This window comes from Pelodiscus sinensis, chromosome 18, assembly GCF_049634645.1.
Source record: "Pelodiscus sinensis isolate JC-2024 chromosome 18, ASM4963464v1, whole genome shotgun sequence".
Classification (NCBI taxonomy): domain Eukaryota; kingdom Metazoa; phylum Chordata; order Testudines; family Trionychidae; genus Pelodiscus; species Pelodiscus sinensis.
In genome coordinates, this window is record NC_134728.1 from 810,105 (window position 1) to 829,011 (window position 18,907).

Consider the following 18,907-nt stretch of genomic DNA (forward strand, 5'->3'; position numbering starts at 1 on the left):
AGGGACGGCCCGGCACAGGCCCTGGAAACGTGCATCTGCACAAAGCCAGCCGCAGCCTCTTGTGCAAGGGCCGAGGACTCGTGCGAGCCGCCAGGTTTCACGGCCGCGCCAACCCCCGGTGGTTTGCCAGGAGAGGAGCTGCCTCCAGGATGTCGTTTGGGGGGAGGACGGGGAAGGGAGGATGTTGCTCCACCAAACAGAAACTTTCCAGCCGATGTGGAATTTGCACCCCCCCATTGGCCTGGCTGGAGGGTCCCCCGGCGAAGAACCCGTTAACTCCCCCTCCGGCCGCCTCCCGGCTCAGCTCTGCCCGGCTGCAGCCCACGGGCGGCCCGTCCTGCGGGCAAGGGAAGGAGTTGCCTTCCCACACCTGCCTACCCGCCTGGCTCCTGGGAGCGCTGGAGCTGCGGTGCAGCAGCTCGGTCCCCAGCTCCCAGGGAGGGCTAGGGCCGTGGTGCAGCAGCGTTCCCCCCCCCCACCCCCGGCGAGGAGGGATGGGGCCGGGGCCCCTCGGCCCTCCGGATAGACAGGATCAGGCTGAGGTGGGTGGGGCTTGGCTCAGAGGCGGAGCCTCAGGCAGAAGGGGCGGGGCTGGGGCTTGCCTTCCCCAGCTGGGCCTTCACCCACCGCCCATGAGTGAGCCTGAGGTGACGTCCCCCCCGCCCCCCGCAAGTAGGCTCTGAGGGGGGCCATTTGCAGCTTGGGTTCAAGGCTGCAGCTTTCCCCACGTGGCTGCTCTGGGAAGGGGCAGGGCCGCTCTCCTGCAGCCTGACCCCCCGCCAGGGCTCACCGTGCCCCGCCTGCGCCCTCCCCACCCCCTCGGGCCCCACGTCTGGGCTGGGGGCCACGAGAGCCCTGGGGGCTGCTGGACGGCCCGGCATGGGGTAGCAGGACTAACGGGAAGGGCGGGGGAGGAGCGTGCTACCCGCTGGCCCGACTCCCTGCGAACTCGCCTCGTCTCCCCCCCGGCTCTTCAGCGGAGGCTGGACGTGGGACGGAGGCCTCTTGCCTGCAGCGACCCCCTCAGCACCCCTGCCAGCCGGCTGTGCACTGGGCATGAGGGGCCACAGACACCGGGCCGGGGCCATGCACAGCGGCCGTGGCTGCAACGGGGGGCTCTGATCTAGCAGGGGCCCTCAGAATGGGGGGGAACCTCTCCTCCAGCAGCAGCCACCAGGGAGGTGAACGACCCCCTGGACTGGACAGGCCTCTCCCCAGGCAAAGGCAGGCCGGGCCGGAGCCGGCCAGAGCGCCCTCCCGTAGAGGCAGTGAGCAGAAAGGGTCTGACCCTGCCCCCCACCCCGACGCCTGCAGGGCCTGGGAGGGGGGGATACCAGAGCGACAGGCTTAATCCCCGCCATGCCCCCTGCCCCCTGCCATGCTCACGCCAGGCCGACAGGCCAGGCCACGAGGCCCCGGCTGGCCACTGGCTCCCGGAGCCGGGTTCAGGCGCAGCCTCCAGGGACGGGCAGAGGGGACGCGGCGGGAGACGTAACTGGGAGGCCTGATCCCGGCCAGGGGCCTTGGCAGGATCATAGAATCACAGACACGAGAACTGGATGGGACCTCGAAAGGCATCGAGTCCCGGCCCCCACGGCAGGACCCAGCACCGTCTCGACCATCCCCGGCAGGCGTCTGTCCAGCCTGCTCTCCAATATCTCCAGAGACGGGGATTCCACGACCTCCCTGGGCAATTTATTCCAGTGTTTCACCACCCGGACAGGCAGGACGTTTTTCTTAACATCCAACCTAAACCTCCCTTGCTGCAGTTTCAGCCCCTTGCTGCTTGTTCTATCCCCAGAGGCCAAGGGGACCAATTTTCCCTCCTCCTCCTTCTGACACCCGTTTAGATACTTGGAAACCGCTCTCCTGTCCCCTCAGCCGCCTCCTTTCCCAACTAACCAAGCCCGGTTCTTTCAGCCTCCCTCACAGCTCCTGTTCTCTCGACCTTTCATCATTCGTGTGGCTCTTCTCTGACCCTCTCCAGTTTCTCCACCTCTTCCCTGAGCCATGGTGCGATGTGGTGGGCAGGCCATACCCTCCAGGCAACCACCGGTGGCTGTGTGGGCTGGGGTGACCCCTACTGGCCGGTACCTGTAGCTCTGCCCGGCGGGACGGCTGCCTTAAGTCAAGTAGGCAAAGACCCAACCCGTCCGACCGGTTGAGGGCAGGCAGGGGACAAAGGAAGGGAGGCTTCCGGAGAAGGGGCAGTTGCTGGCTGGGAAACAGGAGGGGGTGAGCCTAAGCTGAGGGCTGGAGGTGTAGGGGGGTGATGGACCCCCTAACTCAAGGGGGCTGAGGCATCCTGGCCCAGACTCCTGTAGCCACGTCACGTCTGCGCTGGGCTGTGTCCTGGAGGAGCAATAACCCCTCTGTTCTCTGGCGGGCAGAGACTGATCTTGCGGCTACGGGGCTGCAGGATTTGGGGGAACCCCGACTCGGCGTCGCACGTGGTGCCCAGAACTGGACACAAGACTCCAGCTGAGGCGAGAGAGCAAATGCCCAGAGAAATGTGGGCGAGCAGCCCCCAGCCGGCCCCAGCCCAGAGCCGGCTGCTCCCTGGGAACCAGCAGAGAGCGGGCAGAACACGGGCAAGGAAGCAAGCGGAGCCAAGCCCCTGCCTGCACCAGCTGCCCCGGGAGCCAGCAAGCAGCCTGTTCCGGGTGCCCGGGCACTGAGGGGCGTTTGAGGCTGGCAGGGCGCTGCCTCCCCTGGTCTCCACGGACACCCTCCCAGCTGCCCTCCCGGGCTTGCGGGGCTGTCGTGGCAGGGGCCGGGGCCAGGCGACCGGCAGGAAGGGAGGGGCCAGCCCCGGGCCAGGGAGCAGAGAGCCCCAGGGCCAGCTCGGCGCTGCCCCGGGGCCGAGCCTCCCCCCGCCCCAGGAAGAGGAACCCGGAGCAGGAGAATTGTGCAAGTGGGGCCGACCCCAGAGGAATGCGAACGTGACTTCCTGCTTCTTGGGCACCTGCTCTCAGTTCCCCTTCCCGCCCGGCTATAAACCCTCTGCAGCCCGGCGGGACGGCCCCCCTGCACCCCCGGCAGCATGGCGGCGCCCCGCCTGGCCCTGGCTGCCTCCGTGCTGGCCATCGGCCTGCTCCTCAGCCGGGCCGCCAACCCCGGCTTCGTGGCCAGGATCACTGTGAAGGGCCTGGACTATGGTAGGTCCTGGTTCAGTCGGGGCCCGGTGCGGGGAGGGGCCGGCGAACCGCCCCCCAAAATGCCTCGCGAGGGGCATCCGTCAGAGCCGGGCGGCCGGACACGGCTGAGAGCCCGTAAAGCCAGGTGCTGTCCCGGCTGTGGGGAGCAGTCCTGGGACCTGTTCCCGGTTGGGGCAGCCTCCGGGGCGGGGATGGCTCCCTGGGGCACTTGGAAGGCGCATCCGGCTGGGCGTGTTCTCCGGGGCACGTGGCTGACGGGCCGAGCCCTCCCCGTGTTCTCTCTGTGCGTGGGGGCAGGGCGTGCGCTCTGTGGGGCTGGGGACCCCGCCGTGTGCCCTTTGGCCCCCAGCTCCGTGCATGTGCCAACCCGACAGCCCCCGGGGCTGGGCAGCTGGCGAGGCCACTCGCTCCCCTGGGGCAAAGCATCAGTTCTGCGTGGGGGATGCGAGAGAGCCGAGCGCACAGGCAGCGTGTTCCGGGCTGAAACACGCCGCTGGAGAAGCAGTTCGCACTGGATTGGAGATCCTGGGGAGCAGGCTGCCAGGATCCCCGGGCCCACACCAGGTCCCTGTGGCTTGTGGGCGCACGAGCTCCACGCCGACGGGCGCACGCTGGTCCCTGCCCTGAGCTCACGAGAGCCCAGCCCGGCCCTGCGGAGCCTTGTGCAGCGGCGTGCACCGGTCCACGTGCAAGCCTGCTTCTCGGGGGCCTAGTGGACACCAATGTCACGGCGGCCGTGCACAGGTGCAAACGGCGGCAGAGTGATGCCGAACGAGGCTCCCCAGCCGGAATTAGAGCTTGTGGCAGCCTGTGGCCCTGCTTCCCGGCTCCTGTCCCCTCGGCCATCACGAGCTGGGGGTGACGCTTTCCTGGCGTGAGGCCCGCGAGCCAGGGCTGCACCCAGCTCCCGGCACAGGGCCAGCCGGTGACGCCCCCCGTGTCCCTGCAGCCCGCCAGGAGGGCGTCGCTGCCCTGCAGAAGGAATTGGCCAAGCTGAAGCTGCCGGATTTCTCGGGCTCCTCTAAAGTCAAGATCCTCGGGAGGGTGCGCTACTCCTTCTACAGGTGAGACCGGGCGGCGGCCCCACTTGGGGGGCGGGGGGACGTGTCCCCAGGGGCAAGGGGGCGAGCGGGGGGGGGACATGACTTGAGGGGGATTTGCTGACCCCTTCGTGCAGACGCCCAGTCAGAGCCAGGTAGAGGGGGCCCGGAGCCCGGGGACACCTGCCCCCAGCGCAGCGAGCTCCTGCCTGGCTCCGCAGCGCCCCGAGGCAGCTCAGCTCCTGCCGCGGACACGCACGAGCTCCCCCGGCCCACCCCAGCCCGCCGGACACCAGCGAGGTCGCCCAGCTTGGCCGAAGGGGGGAGGGGACAGCCCCGCCAGTGCCTCGCGTGTAGAGGGGGCAGGAGCGCCCCCAGCCTGCCCGGCCCTGGGCCCGTGCGGGGCGGGTGGCCGGGGGCCGAGGGCGCCTGTCTGCCCGGGGACGCTTCCTGCTGAGGGAACTGGCGTCTCTTGCAGCCTGAACCTGCGCGATTTCCAGCTGCCGAGTTCGCAGATCGCCCCGCTCCCCAACGTGGGCCTCAGGGTGTCCATCGCCAACGCCTTCGCCCAGCTCACCGGCAAGTGGAGGGTGAAGAAGAGCTTCATGTAAGAGCCGGCTGGCTCGGATCGCGCTGCGGCACTCGGCCCCCGTGGGCAACCACACGGCCACAGACACACACACACAAACAGCCCCACTCCCACACACACGGACCCACACACCCACCCCCCCCCACACATGGACACACGCGCGCACACACACAGACACATGGACACAGACACACACAGTCACTCCACGTGTGTAACCCCCCCCCCAGAGATACGCACACAGACACACACGGCCACACACACACAGACACATACACACACACAAACATGGACACACACACACGCACACACATAGACACATGGACACATACACATACAAACACCTCCACACCCACACCCCCCCCACACCCACCCCCCACACATGGACACACACACACACAGACACGTGGACACAGACACACACAGTCACTCCACGTGTATAAACCCCTCCACAGAGACGTGCACACAGACACACGGACACAGACACACAGAGACACATACACACACACACAAACACGGACACATACACATATGGGCACACACAGACACATGGACACAGACACACACAGTCACTCCATGTGCGTAACTGCCCCCCCCCACAGAGACACATACACAGAGACACACACACACAGGGACACAGACCCAGAGACACACACAGTCACTCCACGTGTGTAAGCCCCCTCCCCCACAGACACACACACACACACAGAGGAAGAGACAGAGACACATACAGATGCCCACACACTTGTGATGCCTGGCCATTTCCCGCCCCACTGTCGTGTTCCCCGGGCATCGGGGTGTGATGCGCCTCACACCAGGGCAGCCCGTTGGGGTTGCTCCTGATTTACCCAGCATCAGCGAGAGAAGGGCCAGGCCCACCATCCCCTGGGGGGCAGACCCCAGAGCCAGCTAGGGCTCGGCCCCTGGGGAAGGGGTGCGGGTGCAGGGGTGTCCCGCTGGCTTCTCCCCCTTTGCCTCTTCAGCTGAAATGGCTCCCGGGGAACATGGGGCGGCCGGGGGCCCCTCTGAGTGGGTGGATGCACCTGCCAGGCCGGCAAGGGGGGGCCTTGCAGGTTACTTCCCGCTCCCCAGTTCCTGCCATGAGGAAGCGGGAGGGACCCTCGTCTGCACCCAGCGCCCCGGGATTGCCACCAGCCCGGGGCATGCGGGGGGTGGGGTAGGGAAGCCCCCGGCTGACACGCGGCCCCTCCCCCTCTGGTCTTTCCCCGTAGCAGAGACAGCGGCTCCTTTGATCTGAAGGTGGAGGGTCTCTCCATCACCATTGGGCTGAGGCTGGGCAGCGACCCCGCGGGACGGCCCGCGGTGACCCTCTCGGAGTGCGGGGCCCACATCGCCAGAGTGCGGGTGCGCATCTCCGGCCGGTTTGGGTACGTACCGGCCCTTCGCTGTCTCCGGCGCGGGCCTCCGGGGGCCTGGGTTCCCTTCAGCCCCGCTCTGCTGCCTCCCCGCCTCTTGGAGTTGGCACGTCCCTTCCCACTCCGCCTCTGCGAGCAAGGGGCTTACGCTGCGGCAAGGGAGGGTTGGGCTGGACGCGAGGGAAAACTTCCCAACTGGCGGGGGTGAAACACTGGGATAAGTTGTGGAAGGAGCTTGTGGAGTCTCCATCACTGGAGAGACTTAAGAGCAGCTTAGACAGACACCTGGCAGGGATGGTCTAGTCAGTACTGGGTCCTGCCACGAGGGCAGGGGACTGGACTCGATGACCCTCGAGGGCCCGTCCTAGTGTTCTGTGATTCTATGATTCCTCCGCAAAATGCTTGCGGGTAGGCGGACCCCCGGGGTTACTGGCCCAGCGCTGCGCACAGAGGCTAATTAAGGAAAAGCTCTGAGCCTGCCCAGGAGTTCGGTTGCTCCAAGATGCATTTAATCAATCACCAGATCACAAGCCGGAATGATCTTGCACCAGCTCTGAATTTGCCCGAGGGCGCTGTTCCTTTCGGAGGCGTGTTTGCAGCCTCTCTCCGAAGGTGTGTGCACACGTGTGACCAGCCCCTCCCCTTGCAAACATGCCCTCCCGTTAAAGCCAAGCACAGCAGCGAAGGCTGAACCCAAAACATCCTGGCTGTGTCTAGACTGGCAAGTTTTTCCGGAAAATCATCTGCTTTTCTGGAAAAACTTGCCAGCTGTCTACACTGGCCACTTGAATTTCCGGAAGAGCACTGACGATCTCATGTAAAATCATCAGTGCTTTTCCGGAAATACTATGCTGCTCCCGTTCGGGCAAAAGTCTTTTTCCGAAAGACTTTAGCCCAAAAGGGCCAGTGTAGACAGTGAAAATGGCGATTGGAGCTTTTTTGTGGAAAAGCGCGTCTAGATTGGTCACGGACGCTTTTCCACAAAAAGTGCTTTTGCGGAAAAGCATCCTGCCAATCTAGACGCGCTTTTCCGAAAATGCTTTTAACAGAAAACTTTTCCATTAAAAGCATTTTCAGAAATTCATGCCAGTGTCGACGTAGCCCCTGGGATGTAGGCCCCCTGGCCACATAGGTCCCCAGCATCGCCTCCGTCCAAGGAAATGCTGCTCTGATTTCCTGCTGGGGGCAGGCGCACAGGTCTACCGCGCTGTTTCTCTCCCTAGCTGGCTGTACAATCTCTTTCACAAGAAGATTGAGTCCAGCTTCAAGAAGACCATGGAAAAAAAGGTACACTGGGCCAGGAGCCCAGAACGCCAGTTCTTTAGCGGTCCCCTCTCCGCGGTCGCCTCTCCTGCAGCCCAGACACTGTCCCCAAATGGGCCCTGTCCATGTGCACTTGCTCTCTGTCTGGGCTTCCAGCCCCTGGCGTGGGGGGGTGGGCGGGACGTGGGGGGCGGGAGGAGTCGGGAGCTTTGAGCCATGTAACGGGGAGACCAGTGTTGCAAAGCGTCACAGAAAAACACACCAGGCGCAGGCCTGCGGGGCAGCAGAGATCACAACACGCTGAGCAGAGCCATCAGGGCAGGCAGTGTGGGATACTAGCGGAAGCCAGTTCTCCCCACAAAACACACAGCAGAGTCCACCCTGGCTCTTTGTCAACAATAAAAGAGGAGCTGGGGTGTGTGTGTGACAAAAGTCTCTCACAGGGGTGGAAGTTTTTTGTTGCCAAAACTGGGTGTCCCCCCCCCCCCCAACAAAAGTTGCATTGTAATGTGTACGCTCTCACTGTTCCGTCACCAAGAGGCAGTTTGGGGCGACAAAACACGCCCGTGTAGACAAACTGAGATGCTTTGTTTTCCCTCCGTAGAACAGGGGCTGTACCCTGCCTCAGCCTAACTCCTCGCCCCCCCCGGGGACTTTCCCGCACCCTGCATGGCTGAGCTAACCTCTCTCCCCTGCCGGGCTGGCTCCCCTGACACGCCGGCACTCGCTGGTGCGCACGCACAAGTCTTTCCCGGCCCCCATCGGTCTCGGCCAGGCTCTGGGGCCCCACCCCCGCGGGGACATGTGCCGTCTGCACAGTGGGGTGGCAGTCACCCTGCTCCCCTATCCCTACCTGTCGTGCAAAGGGGCGAGAACCGGTCTCCCCCTCACAGCGGGTGCGTGTCCTGACCCCAGGGGCCAGGCTAATACCCGGCCGGTTGCAGGTCCTGCCTCTAGCAGCTCCTGCAGGCGTGGGCTGAAGTGAAGAGCTTGCCTGGCGTGCTACCCACAGTGACACACTCTAGGGCAGGGCTGGGGGACCTCAGGCTAGCCTGGCCCCGGCCCCCGAGACTCAGCCCCCCCCCAACTCCACCGTGGGGCTGGAGCGCACAAACTCTCACTTGTGTGCAGCCCCTGGCTGGTTTTCCCGTGGGAAAGGATCCCTTCCCCTCCCCCGGTTCTAGGGGCACCCACGCTCCCCCCTTCATAGGCCTCGGGCGTAACCTTCCCAAAATGGGCACCCGCCTGCACCCTGCTGCAGACTCGGGCGTAAGCTCCCACTGCGACTTTCCCAGTCAGATCCTTCTGAATCTCTATTAATGATCAACAGCTGCACGCTCACACCGGGCATCCGGCGCGCCCCACTCCCAGCGGCCCAGGCACGTGGCTCGCGGGCCAGGCAGGATCCGCTCCGTCCGGGGGACTCAGCCCGGTGTCCCCGAGGTCTGGCAGCTCCCAGCAGGGGACTGAGTCCTGGAGTTGGTTCCCCGAGCACGTCCCTTTGGGCCCCGATTTCGAAAGCGACCCCCGAGCCCGGCTTCGCTCGACCGCAACCGGTCCTGGCACCGCCATTTTCCCAGCCAGTCGGAAGAGACGGTCGCAGGATTGCCTGACCAATCCGAGCCCACCGCCTTGATCGGTTCACACCGCGCACAGTCGATTCGACAGCAGCCACATCCCGGGGGCCTGTGACATGGTCATGGAGCGAGGGTCCCCACCCCAGCCAGTGATGAGCCGTTTCTTGCCGGGCGAGATGCTGTTCAGCTGCGTTTTCTCTGCCCCCCTGGAGCTCTGTGTCTGCGTCTGGGGACAGCGGGGGCCATTGGGACGGGTCTCCCCTCACAGCCTGGCACGACACGCGGGTAATGCCCTCAGGATGGAAGGTGAGGACAGCCGCCGGCTGCTGCCTGTCCGCCTGGCTGCCGAGGAGACTTTAGGCCAGTGGTCCCCAACCTTTTGGGGCTACCACACATGCGGGCGGAACCACACATGCGCCACACGCCCGGGGTGGGAACCACGCATGCACCGGGGGTCGGGGCGCAAGAATGGCTGAGGCCGGCCCTGGTCACTAGGCGGGTGCACATAAATGCCCCGGCGGGTGCCATGGCGCCTGTGGGCACCGCATTGGGGACCACTGCTTGAGGCCTTCCAGCGTGGCTGCAGAAAACCCGCGTTGTGACCCAGGCCACACGGCCGCAGGGGGACCTGCCGCTCTGGGCGAGCCCCGGGCCCCACGGTGCCACCTCTCTGCTCTCCTCAGGTCTGCGAGGTGGCGGCCAGCTCTGCCCAGTCCAAGCTGCAGCCCTTTCTCCAGACGCTGCCAGGTACGGGGACGAGAGGGACGTGGGGTTGTTACCAGTCGGGCACGTGCCCTGGGACGCTGTTTTTCACCCCCTAGTTAGCCCCTGTCCCACATCACCCCGAAGGGGCTGCGAGCTCCCTGGGGGAGGCCGTTCCCTCTGCACCCCGGCGGCGGCTCTCAGGCTAGGGGTGCACAGCTCTGCCTCTGCCAGGCAGCTTCTGGGGAGCGTGCAGGAGCAGCCCCGGCTCCCCGGCTCGGGACTGCAGTTGGCCCTGGCAGACAGGGCCCAGCTCGGCTCTCGGGCGCCTGTTTCCGGAGCTGGTAGCTACAGAAACCCCGTCTCTTTGCTCCACGCTGAGCTGGGAAGGGAGAAACCTGGCTCCCTAATTCCCCAGGGCCCTGGGAACTTCCTGCGTGTTCAGAGCAGCCCCGGGTCCCAGCGGGGGAGAGGGAGGGTCCCCCCCGCCCGGTGATTTCCGCGGGCAGCTCAGCCCCTGGCATTTGTGTCTCTCCTGTTCCGCAGTCACAGCAAAGATAGACAAGGTGGCCGGGATCGACTACTCGCTGGTTGTGCCGCCCGCTGCATCCGCCCAGTCTCTGGACGTGAGCCTGAAGGTGAGAGGGGAAGGGAGAGGCAAACAGGGCGGGCCGTGAAGAACAGTCGTGTGATCCATTAGCGTGTCTGCCTAGCAAGGGCCTGGAGCATCAGCTGCCAGAGGACAGGGCGTGTGAGGAGCGAGGGGCTGGAATCAGGACTCTGGGGCTGTTCCCAGCTCTGCCACTGACTCCAGGTGTGGAATCGTGGCCATTGGCAAGACACTTAACCCCCCTCTGCCTCCGGCGAGCTATCTGCAGCTGAAAACGTGCACACAGAAGAGAAGGCCACCCAGGTGTCACGCCCGGGGTAGTCGAACGCCACCTGTGACGTGCTCCAGGCTGTCCCAAAGGGCACATGGCTCCAGTCCCAGGCTAGTTTTAACACGCTCCGGTGCGAGTGCAGGGTGGGGACAGGGGGCAGCCCCGGTTTTTACTCTCTGCCCCTGAGCACTTTGCTCCCGAGCTGAGGCCGTGAATTCCAGCTCCAGCCTGTTCTCTTCCGCCGGCCTCACTCTGCTTTTGCTTCCACACTAGGGTGAATTTTTCTCCCTGGCCCATCGCACGGCTGCCCCCTTTGCGCCCCCTGCCCTGGCCTTCCCGGTGGATCCTGCCCGCATGGTGTACTTCGGGGCCTCCAGTTACCTCTTCAACACGGCCGGCTTCGTGTACCACACGGCGGGGGCCCTGCGCTTTGAGATCACGGAGGCCATGGTGAGGGGCCCGGAGACCCCGCTCCATTCCATCTCCACAGGCTTCCTTGGAGGAGTCTCTCCGGCCCCTCTGTGGGGCGGGGGTCTCTGCCTTGCCTGACCTCATGGGGAAGCGGGAGGGACTCCACTGATGGCTGCCTGGTGGGCACTGGGCAGGGGCTGCCGGGCCAAGTTTTCTCTCTCACCGGGCACCAGATGGTGAGTTTGTAGCCATCCTGACAGGTCCACGGCAAGTACCCCCTGGCTGGGGGGGGCATGAGCTGCCCGAGGAGGAGGGACGTGTGTGCGAGGAGGGGTCAGTCCCGGTTCCTGGGAGCAAGGCTGCCCTCTGGCCCGGAGCAGTGACCGGCTCGGGGTGGCTGCGGCATTTCTCCCCCTCGCAGACTGGGCCCTGCCCGGCGGTTCCCCGGGCACCGGCTGTGGGTCCCCTCCCAGCTCTGAATTCCAGCACGAACGGCAGATCGCGGGGGTGCCCGGCCCCCCGGCGGAGTCAGAGCGAGCAGGAAACTGGAGCCGCCCACCTCGGTCACAACGCCGCCTGACTGGGCACGTCACGCCGGGTTCATCCCGGCCGGACACCGCGGGAGTCTCGGGGCATTGCCTGGCGCCCCGGGTCTGTCACCCGCGGGTGGGCCTCCCTCTCCGGGCTCCAGCGGCCACTCGGCTCTGGCTGCCAGAGAGGCCAGACGGGGAGGAGCCCAGACGAGGAGGAGCCCAGACGGGGAGGAGGCCAGACGGGGAGGAGCCCAGACGGGGAGGAGCCCAGACGGGGAGGAGCCCAGACGGGGAGGAGCCCAGACGGGGTCCCGCTGGCCCCACCTCCTTGCTCCCCTCCCGAAGGGCCCCGGAGACCCCTTTCCCTGATGGAGAGACTGGCTCCTATGAGGGATCTAGCCGGGGCTCGGCGGCTCAATTTTGCCTCCAGCTCTTCTGCGTGGCCGTTCCGTGGGGCGAAGGGCCCTCAGGCGCTGTCTGTGTTTCTCCTGCTACAGATTCCTAAGCAGTTTCAATTCCACTTGAACACCTCCACCTTCTCAGCCTTCATCCCCCAGGTGAGTGGCCTGCCCTCCGGAGAGTGGGGGGGGCTGCCCCCCTCATGGCGGGGCACCGCGGTTTGCTGGGGACGGCCTCGGAGCCTCGCCGGACTGAGTTCAGGTGAGCCCTGGCACATCCCAGGGAGGGTTAAAAAGGAGAACGTCCCACCACACGGCCGCTTCCGCTTAGGAGAGGCCACAGTTCGAACTGGAGCCGCGGGGGCGAAGGTCGCGGGGGGACGGGCAGTGGCGCTCGATTCTGGACCGTAACAGGTTCCATTTCTCGGGGACTTGGCTTCGCCGCAGCAGCGTGTGTGGCTCCGGCGTCACCTTCCCCAGGGCTGACCGGCCGCCTCTGCTCTGTCCCCAGCTGGAAAAGAAGTACCCAGACAGGCCGATGAAGCTCACGATTCAAACCGCTTCTGCCCCGTTCCTCACCATGGCCCCCGGGAACGTCTCGCTCACGCCGGTTCTGGACATTCAAGCATTCGTCGTCCTGCCCAACTCCTCCCTGGTCTCCGTCTTCCTGCTGGGCGTGGTCAGTAGGGCACGGCTGGTGGTCCGGGGCCCTGGGGGACAGACCTCAGTGCGCTTGCTCTGCGGGTGGGGGAGGGACGTGGCGCACGGTGCTGTGAGCTTTCCTAAGCCAGGTCCCCGTGTCCCCCCCCAGCGAGCTGGCTCCTGCCACGATCGGCCGGGCCTGGAGCTGCTCTGAGCTGGGCCCCACCCCGCAGCAGGAGAGGAGCAGGTCTCCTGGCGTGGCCTGTATCTCCCTGCCCTCCCCGCCCAGCCGCTCTGACCTCCTCCCCCGGAGCGTGGCCCAGAGGGCCGCCAGCCAGGGGCCCGGCCCCGGCTCTTGCAGTCACAGCCCGTCCCCGGGGACTGATGGCCCTTCTCCCGCTCCAGACCTGCAGCGTGTCGGCCAAGATTACGGTGACCTCCACCCGGATCGGCGGGAGCCTGCAGCTCGGCGAGTAAGAGGCACCGCGGGGCGGGTCCCAAGACGCCGGCTCGGCTTGGCAGAGAGCAGGGAGTCCCCATGAGCAGCGGGGCCCCGGGGGAACTGCGCTGCCCTGGAGGGTTCGGCGTGTGGCCTCACCACAGTACCCGAGTATCACAGCTCCGCGCCCAGCCCCGGACATGCCACAGTACCCGAGTATCCCAGTGCCCCGCCCACGCCACAGTACCCGAGTATCAGAGCACCCCGCCTGTCCCCGGACACGCCACAGTACCCGAGTATTACAGTGCCCCGCCCAGGCCCTGGACACGCCACAGTACCCGAGTATCAGAGCACCCCGCCTGCCCCCGGACACGCCACAGTACCCGAGTATTACAGTGCCCCGCCCAGGCCCTGGACACGCCACAGTACCCAAGTATTACAGTGCCCCGCCCAGGCCCTGGACACGCCACAGTACCCGAGTATCACAGCACCCCGCCCGCCCCCGGACATGCCACAGTACCCGAGTATCACAGTGCCTCGCCCAGCCCCGGACACGCCACAGTACCCGAGTATCACAGCGCCCCGCCTGCCCCCGGACATGCCACAGTACCCGAGTATCAAAGCGCCCCGCCCAGCCCTGGACATGCCACACTACCCAAGTATCACAGCTCCCCGCCCGTCCCCGGATACGCCACAGTCCCCGAGTGTCACTGCCCAAGGCCCAGTCCAGCCATGCCCGTCGCTGCCAGGGCCTGTGGCTGTCGCGCGGGTCTGTCAGTGCTTTGCCAGGCATGGGCGGCCATTCCACTCTCCGAAGAGGCCGGGCTGGCAGGTGGGGCTCAGCATGTGGGTCCCCCGGGGGGCAGGGCCTGGCAGCAGAGCCCCCCAGGCTGCAGTGGACGTGGCCTGTCTCTGTTTCTCTGCAGGATGCACCTGTCTCTGAAGCACTCGGACGTGGGCCCGTTCTCGGTGAGTCGTCCCCCCCCCCCCCCGGGGCTTTCCCCCACGTCGCTGCTCCAGGCAGCTACCGAGGGTGACTCACACCCCTGGGTGCCCCCGGGGAGCTCCGGGGGAGGGGCGGTGCCCCACCGCCTTCATTCCATGGGGTGTTGCCAGGCGAGGGCAGCTTTACGGCCCCGCCGGGCTCTTCTCAGCTCCCAGCCGCCTGGCCGCAGCGGCTCCCTGGCTCCGTCGGGTGGCGCCGGAGCCCCCTTTCTCCCAGGAACGTGCCTTGCGACTCCCCTGCCCTGGGCCGGCCGGTGGGCTCCTGCACCTGTTTGCTCCTGGCCGGTTCTGACGAGGTTCTAGGTCCCCTTTGCCCCCCCCCGGCCGCCCACTGCAGCAGGTGACGCTTGTTTCCTGGCCTCCCCAGGTGCAGCTGCTGCAGGCGCTCATGAACTTCTACGGCACCAACATCCTGATCCCGCGCATCAACGGTACGGGGCCGGCGGGGCGCCAGACTCCGGCGCAGCCGTGGGCAGAGTCCGGGAGCACCACGTGTGGGGGCTGCCGCCGGGGTGGGGGGCTGGAGAGAGGCCGTCTGGGAGCGGTGACAGGCCGGGGACCCAGTGGAAAGAATGTGTCTGGCACAGGCCCTAATCCCTTCCAGACCCGGCCCCCGCGGCTCGCAGGCCGGCGCGCTGGCCCTGGCTGCTGTGCACGCAGCCCCCGAGACGTGTCCCCCGGAGGGCTCCCTGCTCCTCCTCCCAGGGGGCAGGGGAGGGGCCGAGTCGGCTGCGCCCCCTTCGCCCCACGGCCGCGGATAGCTCTGCCCCCTGGCGCTCACCCGGGTTTTATTTTGCAGCGAGACTGCAGCAGGGCTTCCCTCTCCCGCTGCCCGCTCGCATCCAGCTCTCCAGCCTCGTCATAGAGCCCCGCCAGGTGAGCGCACGCAGCCCTCGGCGGCTGGGCACCAGGGCACCGGCGGGAGAGGTGGGGGGGGAGCAGGGTGTGGGCAGACCTCGAGGGCGGGACAACCCAGGGGACAGCGGCAGGGGACAGCCAGGGGCCCGATGAACCCGGCGCACGGCTGCTGAGGCTCGCGGTGGGGAGTCGCGCTACGGGGCTGCGAGGGGGCGAAGGGCTCTCTGAGCGGGCACACCGGCTGGGGGAAGAGCCGGGAGGTTGGGCAGCACCGTTCCCAGGGCGGGGAACAGGGGAAGGGCCCGGGGCAGTCGGTGCCAGCTGGCCTGTGTGGAATTTACGAGCAGAGCAGCCAGGCTGGGTCAGACCAAAGGCCCATCCAGCCCAGCGTCCTGTCTGCCCACCGTGGTCAGTACCAGGTGCCCCAGAGGGAGGGAACCGAACAGGGGATCGAGTGATCCCTCCCCTGTTACCGATTCCCAGCTCCTGACGCAGGCTAGGGCCACTATTCCTGTCCCTCCTGGCTAATAAGTATTGCTGGGCCTCACCTCCATGAATGTATCTAGTTCTTTTTTGAACCCTGCTAAAGTCCTGGCCTTCACATCATCCTCTGGCAAGGAGTTCCACAGGTTATCTGTGCGGTAAGGTAGGAGAATGAGGAGAGGTTCCCAGACAGGACAGATCACTAGTCAAGCAATACACCGGCTCCGCAGGAGCCCAGGGTCATAGCCAGCCCTGTCTACCCAAGGTACATGCCTGGGTTGCCAAGAATTTAGGCACTGAGGTGGCCTTGGCCCCGAGCATCAGGGTCCAGATTTTCACAATTGCACGAGTACAGTAGTGCACCAGAATGGCCCGTCAAAGTCGGCGTGCAACTGCACACCTGGTTTTGGGGGGTCTGAAAACCGGGTCCTAAATTTCACAGGGTCCTTTTTAGAAAGAGCAGAAACTTGCTGTGAGTTTTTTGGCCTCGATTCCCCAGCGACATGCCAGGGATGGGTTTTCTGTCTGCTGGGCTCCTTCCCTCTCGCCTGGCTTTGTGGGCACGACCCAGCGCCCACCGAATCAGTGCGAAGAGCCCTCTTACTGTCAGGGGGGTTGGCTGGAGCCCCGCGGCGGGGAGGACAGAAAGAAACGTAGCACGCCAAGGGCAGAGCCCCGCTGCCAAAGCCAGCCCAAGGCTAAGCCGCAGGAGGGGCTGGGTGTGTGCGGCCGTTCCAGCACCCAGCCCTGGGCCAAGCGGTACCGTGCCAATGACGGACCAGTCCCAGCTGCTCAAGTACAAAGCTGGGAACGAGAGCCGGGGAGGCTCGTGGCTGTCCCTCTGTCATGGAGCCAGCCCCCACGCCGCACGCCCTGTGGCATGTGCACGGGGCTCTGGCCCAGCACGGCCTGGCCGGTACGTTACATCGGGAGCTCTCTCCTAGAACTTCCTGCTGTTTGGAGCTGACGTCCGGTACGTGTAGCGGCGTCCGGGCCTGGATGCCGCAAGGAACGACGCTACACAGACAGCGCTCCTCTGCCCCCTGCGCACGCCTGGCCTTCGGCACGGACCCTGGGCGCCCGCCTCGTGCCCAGGGAGGGCTCCCGCTTCGCACCTTCCCCTGCACTTCTCTGCTGCCAACGCTGTGTGGCCAGGAGCAAAACCCACCGGCGCTGTCTCCAAGGCACCTGCCCTGCCAGCCTCGGGCTGGGTCTCTGGGCCGGGCTAGGCAGAGGAGACGCGCATGCAACTGAACAAAAAGCGAACCCGCGCTTCCCTCCCGCCGTCAGGGCCGTGCAGCTCGGCACAGGAGCCGACCAGCTCCCAGGAAGGGCTCCCAGGCCCGCGCCCGAGTGGCAGGGGCCTTTGCCCTGCGGCGCAGACGGGCTGTGCCAGGCGGCGTGTGGCCCAGGCAGACGCTCGCCTGCGCACGGGCGTTCAGAAGGGAGGTGGCTGACGCCTGCGCACAGCAGAAGAGACGGGAGATGAAGCAAAGCTGGGGGCTGAGGCCTGATTAGCCGGGAGTGGAGAGTCACCCTGTCCCAGGGCCCCGGCTGCCGGCTTCCTCTGAGCTCCAGCCCTCGTGCGTGTGCAGATACCCGTGCGCCCCACTGCAGCGAGAGCGTCTAAGCTGGGGTCCCTCGGCCTCCCCCTCCAGCAGACGTCGTCTCCCGCCCACGGCCCCTCACTCGGGAGGCCACCGCTCCTGGCGAAGCAGCACTTGGTGGCGTTGACTGCATCGGCGGCTGCCTCTTTCATGCAGTGCAGCGGGGGGGGGGGGGGTCGCTGCCTGTTTTATCGTGATAGGAAACCCCCGGGAAAAGGTGCATGGGAATCGTGGCCTCCTCAGAACAGGGCTCCCGGCCCCACATCTCCCCCCGCCCCTCCCTTTTCTCTCCAAGCCGCCGTATCCTGTTTCTTCACAGCCCAACCTGTTCCAGCGGAAGGGATCAGACAGAGGAAACCGTTGTATCGTGCTGTTGGCAAATAAACCGACTTCTGCGCCAGGCAGGCGTTGCGGAAAGTTTTGGGGGTTGCAATCAGTGTCGACAGCCCCCTCCGCAGCATCCCCACCCCGAGGCAGGCACCGACCTAGCACGGCTCCTTCACACGCACAGGCCGCCCCCCGCGCTGGCATGTCACACACTAACCCAGTGGGAAATTTTCCACTGCCGTCCATGTGCCTTGCATCTGGCCCAGAATGGCTTTCAGCCAGGCCTGCGGGAGCTCCATTACACACATTAAGGATGGAGCTGGTGGAAAAAATTCTGCCCAAACCCAGTTTTTCCCCAGTGAAAAACAATTTTTGATGTGCTGCAAATTTGGGGGCGGAGGGTGGGGGGGAGGGACGATGAAACCAACCAATGTTCTGTTTGTAAACCACACAACCCCCCCCCCCCCCCCATTTAGGAATGTCTCGTTTAAAATGGAAAACGTCGCTGATCAGGTTTTCAGTGAAAACAACCCAATGAAGCCTGGGTAGAGGTAGAAAACCAGCCACCGCCATTTTCTTCCGAGTTTTTCAAAGCGGGGAGGCCAGTGGAGACACGTCAGAGTGGGTGAGACAGACACCTGTCAGGGATGGTCTAGATCGGGGGTGGGGAACCTCAGGCGGCCTCCGACTTGCCCGGATCCAACCCCGGAGGCTCAGGGCTCCCCTCCCCCAGCACTGGGGAGGACACGCTGGTGGCCCAGCCCCACTGGCACCTCCCCGTGGGGCTGGAGCACCCAGGACCTACTGGCTTGGGCCCCCCAGGCTCTGGGGTGCAAGGGGAATGTGGGGAGGGTCTTTTTCCTTCTCAGTCAGGGGCCACGTCAGTGAGGGCTTGGGTTGGGGTTTTTCGTTTCTCACTTGTGTGCGGCCCCCAACTGATTTTTCTGTGGTTCAGAGGCCCCTCCCCCAACACAAAAATGTTCCCCAGCCCTGATCTAGACAGTGCCGGGTCCTGCCGCGCGGGCAGGGGACGGGACAGGACGGGTCCTCTCGAGGGCCCTTCCAGTTCTAGTGTGCTAGGGTTCTATGAAAGTCTTGGAGAAAGGCGCCCATCTCACAGGCCAGCAAACTGAGGCACAGGGCGGTTAAGCCGCACGCTCGGTGTGACGTAGCGGGGGTGCTGTCTCCTTTTGTACTCCCATGTTTGCTCTGGTGTTGGGTTCACCGTTTGTCTTGTGGAGTTCTGTGTGATCCTACTGCCCTGTGCTGCTGTACAGTGACGCTGTAGGTGGGCGGGTGCCTCAGTTTACCCAGGCCCTGCAGCACTAGCTGCATGAGGCGGGGGAGGCTGGGTGTGACTCACTGGGGAAGTATGTGCCGTCTCTCCCCTAATGAGGAGAGGAGACTGGGAGCAGGAAAGGGGGGTTCAGGGCCCGTGAGCCCAGAGGAATGAGGCGTCTGCTCTCGGTGCCTGTGCTAACATCGCTCCTACGCTGCGCTGTGCCGCTGAGAAGCAGTAAGACCTTCCACTCTACTGGCCGGTTGTGAATCACCTCTGGCTGCGGATGAGGGTGCAGGGGTGGGGGCTCCCCGCCACACACAGGAGTCCCGGCGCCCCACC

The 18,907-nt window shown here is 65.4% G+C and overlaps 1 protein-coding gene across 1 annotated transcript; it reads left to right on the forward strand.

Moving 5' to 3' along the window:
• The first annotated feature begins 2,877 nt into the window (after window positions 1-2,877).
• LOC102446184 (bactericidal permeability increasing protein) lies at window positions 2,878-17,359 on the forward strand. Its single transcript, XM_075900811.1, has 15 exons — window positions 2,878-3,158; window positions 4,108-4,222; window positions 4,677-4,805; window positions 6,017-6,172; window positions 7,384-7,447; window positions 9,684-9,747; window positions 10,249-10,340; window positions 10,857-11,033; window positions 12,025-12,084; window positions 12,437-12,604; window positions 12,973-13,040; window positions 13,933-13,975; window positions 14,379-14,442; window positions 14,811-14,887; window positions 16,297-17,359. Exons 1-15 carry the CDS (start codon window positions 3,044-3,046, stop codon window positions 16,333-16,335), a joined length of 1,431 nt encoding a protein of 476 aa, XP_075756926.1. The 5' UTR covers window positions 2,878-3,043; the 3' UTR covers window positions 16,336-17,359.
• Window positions 17,360-18,907: the final 1,548 nt, after the last annotated feature.